Source organism: Orbilia oligospora (genome assembly GCF_000225545.1).
Source record: "Orbilia oligospora ATCC 24927 unplaced genomic scaffold scaffold00110, whole genome shotgun sequence".
In the NCBI taxonomy this organism is placed as follows: Eukaryota; Fungi; Ascomycota; class Orbiliomycetes; order Orbiliales; family Orbiliaceae; genus Orbilia; species Orbilia oligospora.
In genome coordinates, this window is record NW_011645667.1 from 808,047 (window position 1) to 823,669 (window position 15,623).

At 44.4% G+C, this 15,623-nt stretch overlaps 6 protein-coding genes across 6 annotated transcripts; 3 read left to right on the forward strand and 3 right to left on the reverse strand.

Moving 5' to 3' along the window:
* Positions 1-142: 142 nt before the first annotated feature.
* Positions 143-1,177, reverse strand: AOL_s00110g233 (uncharacterized protein; the record flags this gene model as incomplete). Its single annotated transcript, XM_011126923.1, has 2 exons — positions 143-725; positions 789-1,177. The coding sequence occupies 2 exons, from the start codon at positions 1,175-1,177 to the stop codon at positions 143-145; spliced, it is 972 nt and encodes a 323-aa protein (XP_011125225.1).
* A 1,887-nt stretch (positions 1,178-3,064) lies between these two features.
* Positions 3,065-4,104, reverse strand: AOL_s00110g234 (uncharacterized protein; the record flags this gene model as incomplete). Its single annotated transcript, XM_011126924.1, has 2 exons — positions 3,065-3,917; positions 3,983-4,104. The coding sequence occupies 2 exons, from the start codon at positions 4,102-4,104 to the stop codon at positions 3,065-3,067; spliced, it is 975 nt and encodes a 324-aa protein (XP_011125226.1).
* An 818-nt stretch (positions 4,105-4,922) lies between these two features.
* AOL_s00110g235 (uncharacterized protein) lies at positions 4,923-6,087 on the reverse strand (the record flags this gene model as incomplete). Its single annotated transcript, XM_011126925.1, has 2 exons — positions 4,923-5,988; positions 6,062-6,087. 2 exons carry the CDS (start codon positions 6,085-6,087, stop codon positions 4,923-4,925), a joined length of 1,092 nt encoding a protein of 363 aa, XP_011125227.1.
* A 3,086-nt stretch (positions 6,088-9,173) lies between these two features.
* AOL_s00110g236 (uncharacterized protein) lies at positions 9,174-11,226 on the forward strand (the record flags this gene model as incomplete). Its single annotated transcript, XM_011126926.1, has 5 exons — positions 9,174-9,272; positions 9,378-9,455; positions 9,513-10,903; positions 10,983-11,043; positions 11,107-11,226. 5 exons carry the CDS (start codon positions 9,174-9,176, stop codon positions 11,224-11,226), a joined length of 1,749 nt encoding a protein of 582 aa, XP_011125228.1.
* An 824-nt stretch (positions 11,227-12,050) lies between these two features.
* Positions 12,051-13,664, forward strand: AOL_s00110g237 (uncharacterized protein; the record flags this gene model as incomplete). The annotated part of the gene is made up of 4 exons (XM_011126927.1): positions 12,051-12,337; positions 12,394-12,543; positions 12,610-13,002; positions 13,055-13,664. 4 exons carry the CDS (start codon positions 12,051-12,053, stop codon positions 13,662-13,664), a joined length of 1,440 nt encoding a protein of 479 aa, XP_011125229.1.
* A 722-nt stretch (positions 13,665-14,386) lies between these two features.
* Positions 14,387-14,869, forward strand: AOL_s00110g238 (uncharacterized protein; the record flags this gene model as incomplete). The annotated part of the gene is made up of 1 exon (XM_011126928.1): positions 14,387-14,869. The coding sequence occupies one exon, from the start codon at positions 14,387-14,389 to the stop codon at positions 14,867-14,869; it is 483 nt and encodes a 160-aa protein (XP_011125230.1).
* Between the last annotated feature and the right edge of the window lie 754 nt (positions 14,870-15,623).

The window sequence follows — 15,623 nt, forward strand, 5'->3', positions numbered from 1 at the left end:
GGCATTAAATCAAAAATAAACTGGTCCTGAGGACCAAAAAACCGGTGGGTACCTGTGAAGTTTCGCGACAAGAACATTAGTTTTTGAAAATAATATAAGGGAAAACATTGATTAGAAGAGATAGATAGCAACTTACACGCACTCAGAAGGTACAAGTGGTAGTAGATATGAAATGGAGAAATTGATTCCTAAATCCCTCGCACATGAGCTCGTTGGTGATCCAGAATTTGTGCAGTTGGTAAACACTGCACTTAGAAAGGAACTTTTTAAGGCATTCAGTAACTAAATTATACCCAACTTCATCATTGCTGACGCCAAAGGCAAGGTTTAGAAAGTTGAAAACGGAGGTCAAGAACCCGAGATCGGGGTTGACTTGGGACTCCGTAGCATGAAACACGACCGAGAAAAGGTCTTGCTTCAGTTTCGCAATGTCCAAAGCCTCGGCGGCAGCCAGAAGCTTGGACGCCATTTCCATAGAAATGTCGTCGAGGACATCTTCTTTGAGGTAGACCCAACCCCTGACGCGATCGAAGGTATCTGGATCGATATTGCGAACGCGAAGGGAAACTTGCTGTTGCCTCCAAAGAGGCTTGTTGGGGTCACTGAGCTTCGCAAGCCAGCCAGAGTAATGGGCGAAGATAGCTCTATGGAGGTGAAAGGATCTTTCGGAATTCTCGTAGCCAGCAACAATGACCAAGTCCATGAACATGGTGTCTTGCGTGATCCTATGTTCAAGTTAGTACATCTTGTATCATTAGCTCTGAGAAAGGGCAGCTGGCGACGCGTACTTCCAGAAATCTTTCTTTCTTAGCTCCATGTTCGCTTTGACGATAGGGAACGTATGTTGTTCCATCAAATTCCTACTTGGCTCTGCAGCTTCGGCTTGCGTGTTGATTTCTTGGGCGAAGTTTTGGTTGTATCCAGCGTAGTTGGCATAATTCACCATGTTTCCAAGTCCTATCGCGTTTTGGTTGTAGGCTCCGAGGTCGTATGGATTTTGATGTAAAACTTCCAGGTTCATATTTCCCAGCTCGAAGTTTGCCAGTTCAACATCGGCATCCGGTTGGCCCGGCTGTTGACCCGGCTGTTGGCCTGGCTGTTGGACTAGCTGTTGGCCCGCCAGTTGGCCCGCCATGTTCGGGTAATCTCCATGATACGGAAAGTATGCTTGGTCCATTGTGATTTGGTCTTAGGGACAGTTTGCTAGTAGGTGAGATGTTGATTGCGATGAGATGGTGTGGTGATGTTTTGACGCGTCGAGAGTGCAGTGGGTAGGGAGGTGATGTGAACGTTGATGGAGAATAAGATTTCCTTGAGACTGCTTCAAGGGGATCATAGGTCTCACGGCATTCGCTGATCAAGGCCAACACAGGACCCCCTCCCCAGGGCATAATATCTAATCACTGAAGTGCCCTCGGCGTCCTGCCTTATATTCTCGACCTCTTATAACCCACTCTATCAAAGTTGGTCTTGTTCCCAGACGCCGACTCAGAATTATAACTAGATGGTGGGCTGTTCAGGGACTATAGATGAACTAGAAGATGAGACCCCTACTCCTCGAAACTATTAGTCTATTCAGTGTATATACTAGTACTAAATACTAAAATACCTACTTTTAGCCAGACCTTTCTATTGACCCTCCTAGGACATTCAGGTGGGACAAGACCCAAAGCTTATTTTGACGACGTGTGTTGTTCCCAATAACCCTGCCCGGTCAAGGTCTGGGATTATATACAATAGCGATATCAAACCATCTAACTTCGTAACCCCAGCTATGGTACCGATAGGGTGTATATTGATCGCTGGGGTACCTACTCGCATTCTATACGTATATTCGGCGTGAGTAGGCTTCAAAAAATATTGTCGCCACCTTGGTACCGAAGGAACGTCTGTCAACAACAGGGGACGAGGACGGGATGTTTCCCATGTTTTCGAACTACTTGATGTCGACGTCTTCCATCAGGAAAAGATTTGAGATATAAATACGGCGCTTTGCTAACCGAATTAGCCCCATGTCGCCGCCTGTATGGCAAGCCTGATCGAATTAAAGATAATTCGGTTCAACTAGGAAAACTTTTGCTCGGATAGGTGTATATTCAGGCAGAAATCCTGAAATATTCAGATCCACGGGTTTTTGCAATCTTTTGATTCGGATTAGTTTTACTACTCCTATCTCTCGTAGATAATATTTATTCTTACATTTACTCTTTAACTTGTTAATATCGATTCCCGTAGAACTTTAGGGCGCCGAAGCAAGTTTTAGTATTTGAGGTTCCGATACTTTATAAATTTACTATGGGGCTGGCACGAAGATTAGAAATACGAAACAAACCCTTAACTTGTTTCTAAATCACGATGAACCCTTTCCGTTGTATAATCGTTTGTCCGATTCGGAATATTTTCGCAATATGCATATATGTATCAGTTCCGTATAGCATCTAGTATAGCCTATAGACTTCTATACTCAATATCAATTTAGTATGATACTATATACTCGAAGGGTTAGAAAGTCGGGCTAAAGTAGTTTTTGGTTTCAAATCCTCATGATAAGAATTTAGTACGTTCCCCATGAACACAATTCCCAAAGCGAACGTGTATCCGCAGCTAGCTGAGAGTAACACTAAGGATTTCTCCCGGCGATCTATCGCGGCTAGATATACGGATTTGGTTGATCAAAAATACCACGGGGCCCCGTTGCTACGTAGAATGCCACCGGACTTTTGGCTTAGTGTATCAGAAACAACGATATTCACAAGCAAATATACTATCAAAGAGCTTTGAATACGTCAAGTGGAAACGTAAGTTTTATTGATTTGCGTGCTTGCCTGAGTGAACTAAGAGAAACGTTGAAGGAATATTTCCTTAAATGCCGTTAATAATCTATCGAGCTAAGCTAGTAGAGGTAATAGGGAGTTGATTTTCGCCTGATTGAAACAAATAAAAACAGAATATAGTGAATCGTTCATTTCTTTGAATAACACTCCACAAAGAGGTATTACCCTTTGCAAGTAGTTAATAAGAAAGGAAGGATTCAAAACAGAAGTAAGTGGAAATGAAAAGATGTTTAGAAAGCAGTAGAGTTGCGGTAAGGAGAGCTCTTTTTAGCGGTTCTTGGGGTGTCCGGGTTCTCAGTAGGTCCGTTGGTTGGCTCTTTCAAATCCTTCGCATCAGGGAAATGTTGCATACTGTTATTGTCTTGAGCATAAGGGATCGCAGTGAGACGAGAGGCCGCAAAGGGATGGCTGATCATTGAGGCTCGGATAGGTTGTGAAGCAATGCGCTGCCTCCCTCCCATCCCAACTTTGGCTCGGTTTAAAAACGAAGACCCAAGAGTAGAAAATTTGTTGGTTTCTTTCTCTTTACCGACGTCTTTTTGGGTTGTGACTTTTTCCATCACACCTTTGAAGAAGTCCTTCGTTTTAGATTCGCGGTGATGGCTGGAAGTAGTGCCCTCTGTGTTGCTCCTGGCAAGAGGCTTTGGAATGGTAGGAGAGTCGTTTACTGGTCCTTGGGTCGGTTTGATGAGCATCTCGTCCAAGATCGAGGTTTCTCCGTTCTCCTCTTTATGCTTTTCACGTGCTAGGATCTCGGTCAGAGTTGATAGACACTTGCTTTCCAACTCCTTGATCTTTAGGCTACCCGCAACCTCGTAGAGTTTGGCAACAACGGCCATGTCTTCCGTTTTTTCCGTCAGCCTCGCTTTGTAGAGCCATTTGACTATGTGGTCAAAAATGGCTGGCTGGACATCTGGGAGATCAATCATCTCGGTTGCATCTGTATTTTTGACGCACAGATTGTAGAGATAAGTTGATTGGCCGCCTAGAACGAGACGATGGAGTTTATAGATCTTAAAGGGACCCGTGACAGAATCGCCAACTCGGAACGTGACATCAGAAAATGTGTCCATTCGATAGCAACTAGTGAAAAACGATTAGTAAGTTTTGATTTTGATTCAATTGAAATGCTTGGAGGGTTATCATACAGTTCAATACATTCTTCGCGAGTCGTTAGATTGACATTCTCTGCGAGAAGGAGCGACGTGTCCGGGGTGGTCGGGTTACTTCTTTGTGGAGGATCCATGCAGATACGTCTTTTTGGGCTCATTATGGGAGCCTCGTTTGCGTGGACCTTGTTATTAGCCAAATGGCCTTCTCTTCTTAGTACCTTTGAGGTGTCGGGCTTCTGATAGATATTTAGCATGAAAGAATATTCAAAATTATAGGGTTGGGATTCCCCGAACAAGTTCGCGAAATTTTTTAAGGGGATCTTGATGGTCTTACCGTTGATGGAAGGGTCGATGAAAGGAGAGAAGATCGTTCCACAGGAAGCAAAGTATCTGGTATTGAGTATATAATCGAGACGGGAATATTTTTAATCGTGGGCTGGTGAGGTCAGCGTGACGGTTTAGAGAGTCGTAGATGTTTGATGGCGGAGGTTTTATAGATTATGTGTATTGTGGTTGGTTGTGTGGGCAGAGATCATTCAAAAGCCTTGGAATAAGGCATCATGATGCTATGTTTGGGAGCTCATATCTTGTTTGTTACTACCAAATAAACCTCACTTGATCAAGTGTCAGTGAAATATAATTTCGTGGTATGATCCATTTTAAAATGTTCTTAGTTACTACAGGAATATTGTTGAAGCATAATGGGAGATTCCAGACCAATAGGAGATATGCATTGTCAGTCAGATTAGTGATGTTTCTTTATTACTGCATAGAATAACGAGTTCGTAGAACATATTGTGATGCCTGCTCAATGAACTAGGCCCACAAGTCGGATTTATAGTCCCGTTGAAAATATCAACCAACTTCAAATATTCCGCAATTGATAAGAAAATGCCCTGAGGCAGGTTTGATTTCAGAGAGAAACTACAGACTATCAAATACATTGGATGAGGGATGTTACTCCCTCATCCCTAGCCTAAAAATCCTCCATTTCATTGGTCCTGATCTCCAGGACCATGACCCCTTCTCTGAGGTCTGCGACGGACTCGTGCTCCTCATACGTGTCCCACGTATGATCCCCCCCGCCGTAATATTCCTCGTCATAGTATTCCTCCCCATAATCCTCCCCCCCATAATCTTCCTCCCCGTAATCTTCCTCCCCGTAATCTTCCTCCCCGTAATCCTCTCCAGAATATCCTTCGCTATAATCGCCCTTGTCATCATCGTCGTCGCCATAGTATCCCTCGTCATAGGGTCCCTCGCCATATTCTTCACCGGAATATTCCCCGCTATAATATTCCTCGCCGTAGTCATCGCCGCTTTCGAAATCACTCGCACCCTCTTCGGTGCGGGTGTCAGAGTAGTCGTATTCGCTGGGACGTACAGGGTGTCCATTGGAGAATCCAGTTTCTATCTCTGATTCTGTTAGGCGTCGCATGTTCCCAAGGACCTGGTACCTCAGTTTGTAGTCCCACTGATCTTCAATTCTGAGGCCCAAGAGTTCCAACTTCATCCACGGATGTTTACCCATGAACGCTTCAACCAAGCGCCACATTTTAAACTCCTTGACTTCTGCTTCTGTAGAGCACTCGTAGAAGACGTTGATCCAATCCATGGTTTCATATTCCAAGTCACCCCTATGTTTTCCGGCAGAATCATCGATTTCCTTGGACAACCCAACAACTGTATCCTTCATACGCTTGATGATACTACCTTTCATCAAGCTACAGCCCAAGGTGTTTGCGAAGTTGTAGAGAAACAACAAATTGTCTGGTATGCCCCAGCCTTCGTACTGAGGGATGACGAGGATACCTTCGTTGATGAAGATAGCGAATGACCTCATGAGCTCTGCTTTGTAAGGGTCGAGAGGGATGAAATACTCGGTGATTTCTTCGCCTGCCCTCTTTGATTTTTCGTCGACATATGGTTCAAAGCGGGGAGCAAGAGCCAAGAAGACGTCACGGTTGACGTAGAAAGCACAGGCGTTGCTTCCATCTTCATTCTTGATTCCGATTGTGAAATTCAAGGGGCCAAAGTTGCATCTTAATAAGTTTAAGACGCGTTAGCAAGTGAATGCAGGGTAAAAGTAGGAGTGATTCGATAGAAGTTGCTTACCTGGTTCCTTCTTTGTAGTATATCATTTTTGCAGAGTCGTTTTATTAGACAGGCTTGATGGATATCAGCGAGATACAAGAGTAGTCAGCGAGCAAGGCTGTACAGAACGTGTTCGATGTCTTGGTTATCTTTCGGTGATGATGCTTAATTTCGAGACCTCGATCTGCTATGATCCAAGATGTCGAAGCAAAGTGTTTTTTTCGAGGCGTTATTCCCAAGGTTTCAGGAGGTTGAGCGAGTAGAGAGAGAGAGAGAGAGATCTCGAGAGGCTAATTTTGAAGACTGCAGGTTTGGGATTTAGATCTAGCGTCTGGGAAAGTAGTGATGAGATGAGGTTTGTGGAAGGGAGCTGGTGGAGAAAGAGACACGAGAGGTGATTGTTTTGTGGGAGGAAATGTTGAGTATTCGCGATGGTTGTGACTGCTGTGGTTGTCTTGACGGTGCTGATGACTATGACGTGACGGGCTATATTGAAATTAAGTCAAAGTCAGAGTAGATTGTGAGTAGGGTCTCCTGGACACCTACGCATGGATGATAGAATGCTCGGCTTTTTGTGCGCGGTTTGGGGCTGAAGCCATCGACGCCTCCAGCCATGATCTAGTCTAGCTTCAATTACATCCTACTTGGGTGGATGTCAAAACGTCACGTTCCAGCTAAATGATTATGATACTAAGATGAACAGAGCCCTCGAACAGATCTATTAACATCTCTTAGAACTTCAACTGTAAAGTTTAACCTATTTGTCGATATCAATTATACGATTGATAAACAGTTGTAAAAATATTTTAAGACTAGTCGACTAGTGAGATAATATAATTTAGGCTAGTGCACTATTGTGCCTGAAAATTTGACAAATTTATAAACACGGATTATACTCAAATATATATATGATGTTTATGGCTAGATTTGATTGCTAGGACCGTGAACAAATGGTATGTCGTAGACAGCGGTGGGTAGGTTTGTTACATAATCAACTATAAGAAACTTTTCATTGATTCTCAACAGAGCGCCTCGTTTGAATTTAGATGAATATATATATACGCCTACGCATTTCTGAACCTGCATGAGCGCTTAGAATTGAGACTAGCATATATCACGTAGCTAGTCTCGTCGTATCCGGTCGACCGGTCTGAATATAAGCCCAGATGGCATTTACTAAAGTATATTTTCTGGCATATCGTTGGTTCTCGGGCCAGCAATCGCTATCAATAGGATCGGTTTCATTATTGTGCGATTAATACCACCGATCGAAGACTTGGATTCTGTTTCTATAATACCTTCTATTCGATTACTAGTATATATCGATATATATATCGTGCTTCTGCCTCAACAAAACCACCTCTGCTAGGGTTTTCTTTACTCGCATAATATAATGACTAAATTGAGAATTTCTAAATACTGTTAGATATAATTAACAAGCGTTCTTTATATCGCTTGACATTTTCCTTTGAACACACCAATTATTATCTAATTTTGCACTACTAGAGCACGAAAAAAGCGGTTGAGCCTAAACATTCACTATTCTTGACTGCTCAACAGTTGGATAGGCCAATAATCCTTTTTTTTACAGCAATTAAGGTTTGGAAATGCAAGATTGATAATTACGGCTATCGGTTTCAATTCGTACGAGACGACTTTGGATATGCGCCGAACGTAGCTATAGTAGCAGCAGTCGGAGCAAGGAATGATGTCAATCAAGCAATCGACCCTCGAAGGGAAACCGAGAACATTGATGCGACCATGATGCACCGACGGAGATTTCAGCGGATTGTTTCGTACTTACCATGGTCCAATTGCTGAATAAGTCAAGAAATTCGGCTTGCCGTCTGCCTCTTGTCTTCGAATTTATGACACAGCCTTCTCCCTTCGGGGCGGCAGGAAACTGCGGCGCTGACTGTACAACCAACAATCATCTCAGCGTAGATTTCCGCCAGTTCCAGCAATACCCGTAAATCTTAACGGGACTTAGTGGGTCTAGCCTTGATGGGATTCGGTTTAGTCCCTGAGCTCCGGCTCCTTCCCGTTTTGAAGGCTGCTTGTGAAACAACACAAAGTCGTGTTGTATTTATTCCCGACGATTTCTGCGAGGCTTCGCCAGGCCTCCGAGTACTGCAGCTGCCTGAGGCTCCAACCACTCCACTGCGCCCGCACTGCACTGCATTATTATGCCTATCAAGGAAGCGGAGCTATTAGAGCTCGTACGTAATGAGTAAAACCAAGAAGTCTCTTGTCGAACAGCCAAGGCGTCGAGTCTCGATCGCACAGAATCTGACGTCTTTCGTGGAGCCCTATGAGGCCCTTGTACTGATTGGTGCTAGCTTTCCGTGATCGGTACAAAGTATTCCGTCGGAAATGTTTCTGCACAACTACCGTTCCGAAAGGCGATGTCCCTGCTTTTTTGATCCAACCTCTCTCCTAACCAGGGATTATCGCCAAGGCATTTATTTCTCAGGCTACCGTTTCCCGTAAAGCGGCGCCCAGATGCCAAGGCTCTAACCGGATGTGTGCAGTCAGCATTGCTGATTTCGTCAACCTCGTTCCAAGGTTCCCCGTCCCCAGAAACAATTTAACGTCAATGACCCTGCAGCTGGATGAGGCTTGGAGCGATCAATGTCGGCGGAAATCATCTGCTCCTCCGACTTCCTGAAGCAGCGCCCGGCAAATGGCTCTGCCTACGTCAATAGTTGTACGGTCTGTCCAACGATCGGGCTATGTTTCTCCACGTTCTTTGCAAATTTGTGTAATCATTTGCTAGGCCTAGCTGCTGGGCAGGGGATTACGGTTCGACGATCCTAGGAACACCACGTCAAAGGCAGATTCGAGATGGCGGCTCCGGCAAGCGTTAGGAGTAGGGACGCTGGACTGCTTCTTCTTTCTCCTGCACTGGATGTATCTATAAAACACAGCTTACTTCCTTTGGGATACAAATCCAATATATTCAATCAATCCAAAGGCGATCCTACAAATATCAGTTTCAAGACGAGTTTGGGGTTCGCGCACGTACTTTCCCTCTTTCTTATCCAGGTCTTAATTCCCCAGCATACATAAATAAAAGATCCCTCCTGGTTTTTAGGAGTAATTGGGCGTTTAATATCCAACCTAATCCGCCATAATGATTGCGACTTCCGCAGTGCTACTGGCGCTGCTGTCTAGCGCCGATGCTATGTTTACAGTAAAACGGCAGGTAGCTCGCGAGCTTCTCTTCGAAGGAGTAAGTATATTCTTACTTAACTACTTACTTAGTAGTACACCAAGTGATATGGCTTGTAGACGTGGCTTGCATTGACAGGTCGGCTAATGCTATCAATTTAACCAGATTCGACCATCGAAAGAGATTGAGTGGAGCCCATGCAACGAAACACAAACTGTATACATGGAATGTGCACGATTGATTGTCAGTAACATCACTTACTATAGAGCCTTAGGTATTGGATTCTAACACGAGCGACAGGTACCACTCGACTACCAAGATCCAGATAACGGTCTGGAAGCCATCATCCCGATTGTCAAGTACCCCACCAATGCAACGGGTGCCAACTATAAAGGGGCCGTTCTCACAAACCCTGGAGGTCCTGGCTACCTTGGTACCGAATTTATATACGGCCCTGGTGTCGCCAACTTGATCGCAAACAATGTCACAGGGCCCGGATATGATATCCTTGGTTTTGATATTCGAGGTGTTGGATACAGCGTTCCATATGGTTCTTGCAATATTACCGCCGATGAGCTTTTCGACCCTCTCCGACAAAATGCTACTGAGGGAAACAGTTTTACCAAGAGGACTACTAGACATTTAAAGTCCGGTATTGCAATTCCTGCTGGCGCCAAAGAGACGGAAACATCTCCATATGGTTTCTTCATCCCTGAGCTTCCACCATCGTTCCTGGGCCAGGCCGCTGCTCAAGCGGACGAACTTACCGCACAATGCATCGCATATACAGGCGCTGATAACCAAGCCGGCCCGCATATGAATACCGTTGTCACTGCAACTGATATGCTTTGGATTGCTAGAGCGCTTGCGCGTGCTCGTGGGCAAAACGATACAAACGCCCTAGTCCACTTTTACGGTATTAGCTATGGTACCGTGCTCGGACAAACATTTGCGACTCTCTACCCCAATCATGTCGGAAAGTTCGTTTTGGATGGTGTTGTTAACATGGACGGATGGCAAACCCGAACTGAAACAGACATTGTTCGCAATGCTGACGAAGGGTTCTTTGAATTCTTCAAGCGATGTTTCGCAGCCGGTCCTAAGAAGTGTGCTTTTGCGACTGGAATGTGCTATCAAGACACAATCAACCGCTTCAATAGAATGATGTCACGATTTAACGCCACGGAGGCCGAGGTTCAGGGTAGTGCATTGGCAGTCCCACTCACTGCTCTTATTGCCCAGCTGAGAGGTACAATTCTCGACTCTTTGTATGCTTCCATCGACAGTTGGGAGGGTCTTGCTTGGATCCTTAACGCCTTAGACAAAGCTACTCGCGGCCCAATCATGAGGTGGAATGTTACCGAAATAACTACCATTATTACAACGCCACTCTCGCCGCCATCCTCGAACCCGAGTGCTCCCGCGCCACTCCAACTTAGGGGGTATTCCTTCTTCCAAACTGCTTGCGGCGATGCACCATCCATCTATAATTATTCAGTTACGCCAGTGGAGGTTTATACTTATCTCAAGGCCAGCGCCATCGCGGGACACGCTAGACTCATCGGCAGAGTCACCTGTTCGAGATATTCAATCCGTCCCAAGTGGGAATGGTCTGAGAAAATCGGTGGCAAGACTAAGACACCAATCTTGTTCTTTGGAAACACATTAGACCCAGTAACCCCATGGGATGAGTAAGTTACCCCTCCCAGTTAATTGTAGCGATACTTTTGCATGTGGATGGCATACTAACCAATATTCCCTCTATAATAGTGCTGTCACAGCCGCCCAGAAATTCCCAGGTGCTGAAGCAGTTGTTGTCGACCTTATTGCAGTAAGTAGTCACCATAGCATGATGACCACCTAGCAAGATACATAGCGCTAACTATCAATGTAGCACTCTACTTTTGCGCAACGAAATACATGTGCCGTTAAGAAACTTATAGCCTATTTCCAGCAAGGGAAATTGCCAGGCGCCAACTTCAAGTGTGCGGAAGAACTAAGGCCATTCTCATAAGTCTGGCAGCTCCTGATTGGAATCGGCCCACATTAGCACATTTTACAAATACTTCTGTTTTTATCTCTTTGATTTCATTTTTAGTTATGGTACGTAACGAAAGCAGCATTGATGGAGCAACAGCATATGGGAGCATTGCATTTCGAGATACTTGTATGATATGAGGTATAAAAATTTAATAAACTTGTTTAACAATTATATTCAATTACTCAATTGCGTTATGTTCCCATAGGGGAAATTAGTGATCTTTCGATGTTATTGAGGGAAGAACCCTACTAGGTATCCACCTACACATATGCTAGTAGGAAGAAGAGACTTTTACAAATATTTATAGCAGTTAATTATTTAATTTCTTGGCCATAAATTTCGGAGGTCTTAGCACAAAAATACTTACCATAGTATATATATTTAAATATAGGCAATTCGACGACCAGTTGGCGGTAAACGGGTTATCCTAGACTTAAACCTGTACTTTCTCAAAAACGTCCATATCCAGATCTGTAGATTAATGAATTTTGTGCTCTCTGTCTCCTGCGCAGGCCTTTAACGACCACACAATATTAATTTATACCGCCGAGTTGTAAGAGTCACTGACAGACCACTCTTCAATAATCCACTGACTGGAAATAGAGGCAGCCGAGATAGAATTATTAGTATCCTCTTACTGTCTTTCAAACTAAATACCTCCTTATTAAGTTCACCTACCAATTGTTTCGCACACCAGTAGCTTCTACAATCTATCTGTTCAACTCTGCCTCGAGTTCATACCAGAATTGCCTCATTCATCGTGATACCCCATTTTTAAACATCTCGAACATCCAAAAATGGTTTCTGGAGTCGGCTCTGGCAAGCAGCCAGACAAACAAACCTCGGACGGACCTCCCAAGGAGCAAACTCGGTGCAAAGATCTTCCAAGTAGCCCAGCTCAAAAACTATCCCATGGGAAATCAATCGAATCATCACAAGCTCTAGTTGGATCTCCAAAGGTTTTGGGGGAGTCATCAAAGCCTTCATCCAGTGGAAAGCTCAGCTCTTTCATGCAGCCAACTGCCGCTTCAGCGTCTAAAGCAAAGGCCAATGCCGATTCTTACTTGAACACTCTCGCCGCGGGGTATGCTACGCTGCTCTTTTATACTTGATCTTAGACAATAGGCTAATTTTAGATAGAATCACGCGTTCTCCTATCGCTAGAAGGGGTAAACGTCCTACCATTCCAGTCCAAGAAGACAAGGGCCTTCTAGAACCCGAGAATCCAGCTCTAGCTGCCATCAGAAAGCCATGCGAAGAGTCAGGCAGCTCCATCACAGGAAATGAAGAGTAAGTCGCGAGCTGTAGCTTTGAATAATGTTTACCATCCAATTAAATTAACGCGTTCATCATCAGCCTTCAAACAACCAAAGAGGAGCATCTTGGACCAACAGCCGAGGAGGCTCCAGCAAGTGAACGTCAACTTCGCCCATCAAGCACTGATAGCCTATCCGGACTTGTTCCAGGTCGTGGACTCAATATTGGATACCTGGTTACACCAACAGAATTCTACAACCGACCAGCTTCGTCAATTGCAATTCACCTTCGAGACACCCCAGACGAGAATTTAGACCCCGAATTACTCGAGGACTTGAAGAGTAAAGTCCTGGAGTTGCATATGCAAATCAGACGTGCATACAGCGACAACGAGTCCTTCCATAACTGGGAAAACTCTACTAACTACGACACGATGACGACCGATTCTCGTATTGCGCAAGGTGATCCTGAGGAACACTCATCTGAACAAGGGTAAGCTACTAATATCCTCGACATGTGTAGCTCTAAGGCTAAAGAAGAGTAGTATCCACGCCGAATTCGAAAGATACCAGTCTGAACCAGACCCAGAACATGATATCGTCATCATTGTTGGCCCAGACAATATCGGATTCTCGTTCAACAGCGACGCTATTTCTGGTCACTCGTACACTATCAAAGACGTCATTGAAGGGATGGATATCCCAACTAATGGCGAAGTTCGAGAGATTGTCTTTCCAGAAATGGACCCCTATGGCTTCCTCTACGTCCTCGAAGCACTTTTCACTGGCAATTTCCCTACCCCTGAAACGGATGGCCGCAAGGCAGAGGCGTTGATGTTGGATGCCGCGTTGCATTTGCAAATGCCTCGCGTTGTTTCAGTTCTCCGTGCCAGTGTCAGCGAAAAGCTCAAGAACGAAACACTGGATATTGAAGTTGCACTCCGTTTTGCCAACTCTTTGTACAAGCACGGGAATGCTAACGATATCCGTGACTTCTGGCACGAGGACGCTTTCGTTCGTCGCGCACTTCGTCAAACGAATGTTGCCGATCTCATTGAGAGAAGCCCTGACCTTCTCGACGACCGAACCTGGATGGTACCAGGTTTCAAACACGGGTTGGGTGACCTTTTGAACAGGACCCGCCTTCGTATTTGACCTTATCATTACGGTATGTTAAGTCCCTAGGATTTTTTTGACCTTTATTCCAGTTTATGGCGGCTAATGACAAGGAGTATACTGAAGGAACCACGGCTAATTGGAAGACTGAGAGCTTGGTGCTAGGGTTTACTTTGTGACACGATTAAAGACAAAATATTTATGTACTTTTATCCTTTGCACCGGAATAAAGACACAATCGTGCCAGACTCTACCATTCTACTCTTGCTGTTTGTTTTCTGTACCGCCGACTTCCTTATGAGGTCATTTTCTTATGCCTTCTTACCAATCCCCTGAATCGGTTACCACGCGTTTTAAGGAAATTTATAGGCGTGAATAGTGATTAAGAGCTAGCATAACTATTTTATGTTATCCAGCAATAGTAACAAGCTCTACCCCGTTCTATCCAGAGATTTATAGATAAACTACATGAACATGAACATGAACATGAACACGACAACACATCTTCTACAGATTTTCCAACATATTGCTTAATTTGGGATCTATATATTTAAGTATTGGATACTGTAGATCCATATGCTAGGATTCCAGATTAAAAGCTCATAGTCGGTCGTGAAGATCTACATCTCAGCGTGCTACATACGTTTTGAGTGGAGCGCTAATATTCACAATGCATAAGTCTTAAATAAACTCTTCACAGTATTAAGTTATATCTCGCTCCCATAGTCTTTTCTAACACACCAATCTCAAGGTTTACAACCATGAGGCCCCTACTACTATACGCTACTACAATTTCCCTCTACACCAGAACTCTACTAGTATCGGCCGGAACAATTACAGTAACCTCCTACGTTACAGTAAACCCTACAATCACGGAAGTGAACACTAAGCATAGGTGCTTTGAAACTCAATTGCCCTATTGTCATCATGTTGAATTCCTCCTCGGAACTAAGTTATTCGGCAATGCATTCACTTTCGATAGCATGAGCGAACAGTTTACATTCACCGCCCTTAAAAATGTGATTACCGAAGAGACGGAGATCAAGAAAACGGGGACTCAGTCGGGCATATCGACAATTGAGAAGACTGTACATATGGCGCCACAGGTGGCGTCAAAAGCGCCTATTACAATGACAAAGGTCGCTGGGAGTATAACTCTCATGTTTGGGGACGCAGGAAGCCGGTCATCTGGGTCATCTGGTACCAAGAGGGCGCCCGGGGAGAATGAAAATTCTGGAGTATAGTTAAGCCGGGAGCTCTACTTACCGAAAAAGAAGGACCTCGGCGCAACTTGCCTCCTCAGAATTATCCGAAACGTCGACTGGACGAAAGTCTCCTAAGTATAGATACATATAAAGATACATATGCATATATGGCAATCATTTGGATCTAAAGAGTTACCTTTTTGGCATTAGACAGGACGGCGAAACTCATGGCAGCTATGGAGGCTTGAACAACATGATCGATCTTGGTCTCGTTGCACAATCGCTAGATACTGCGATACACAATGGCGTCATCGGAAAGGACGCTATTCCTAGGCATCTATTTGAAAAAATGGCACTTCTGCTATTTAAATACAGATTACGCTCATATAAACCTAGACAGCAACGATAAAGAAGACTTTATGCGAATGCCTGACTTGCTGTGAAACCTGTCAGCACTTTTGGTTGTGTGATCTACATCCCCATTTTTTCCCCCCAAGCGATGTATTTTTCCATCGATCTGTTATAACCTCGTGTTCCTTATTTTATGCCCACCCTGAAACTTTTACCTCTTTGTTGTGTTTTTTTTTGCATGGGGGGCTCTTCTTTAGCATTCTAAACGATCAGACTTAAAACTCAAATCTACTCTTAAAACTAGGCTTAGCCTTGCATACACTTTTCACCCGAAATTAGCGCAACCGTCAGCCTTTGTGAATATGGACGCTCTGTATAGTGGTAAAGCCGTGGGCTCCGCAGGTGTCGGCGTTGGTCGATATCTGGGTTACAGCCGTACATA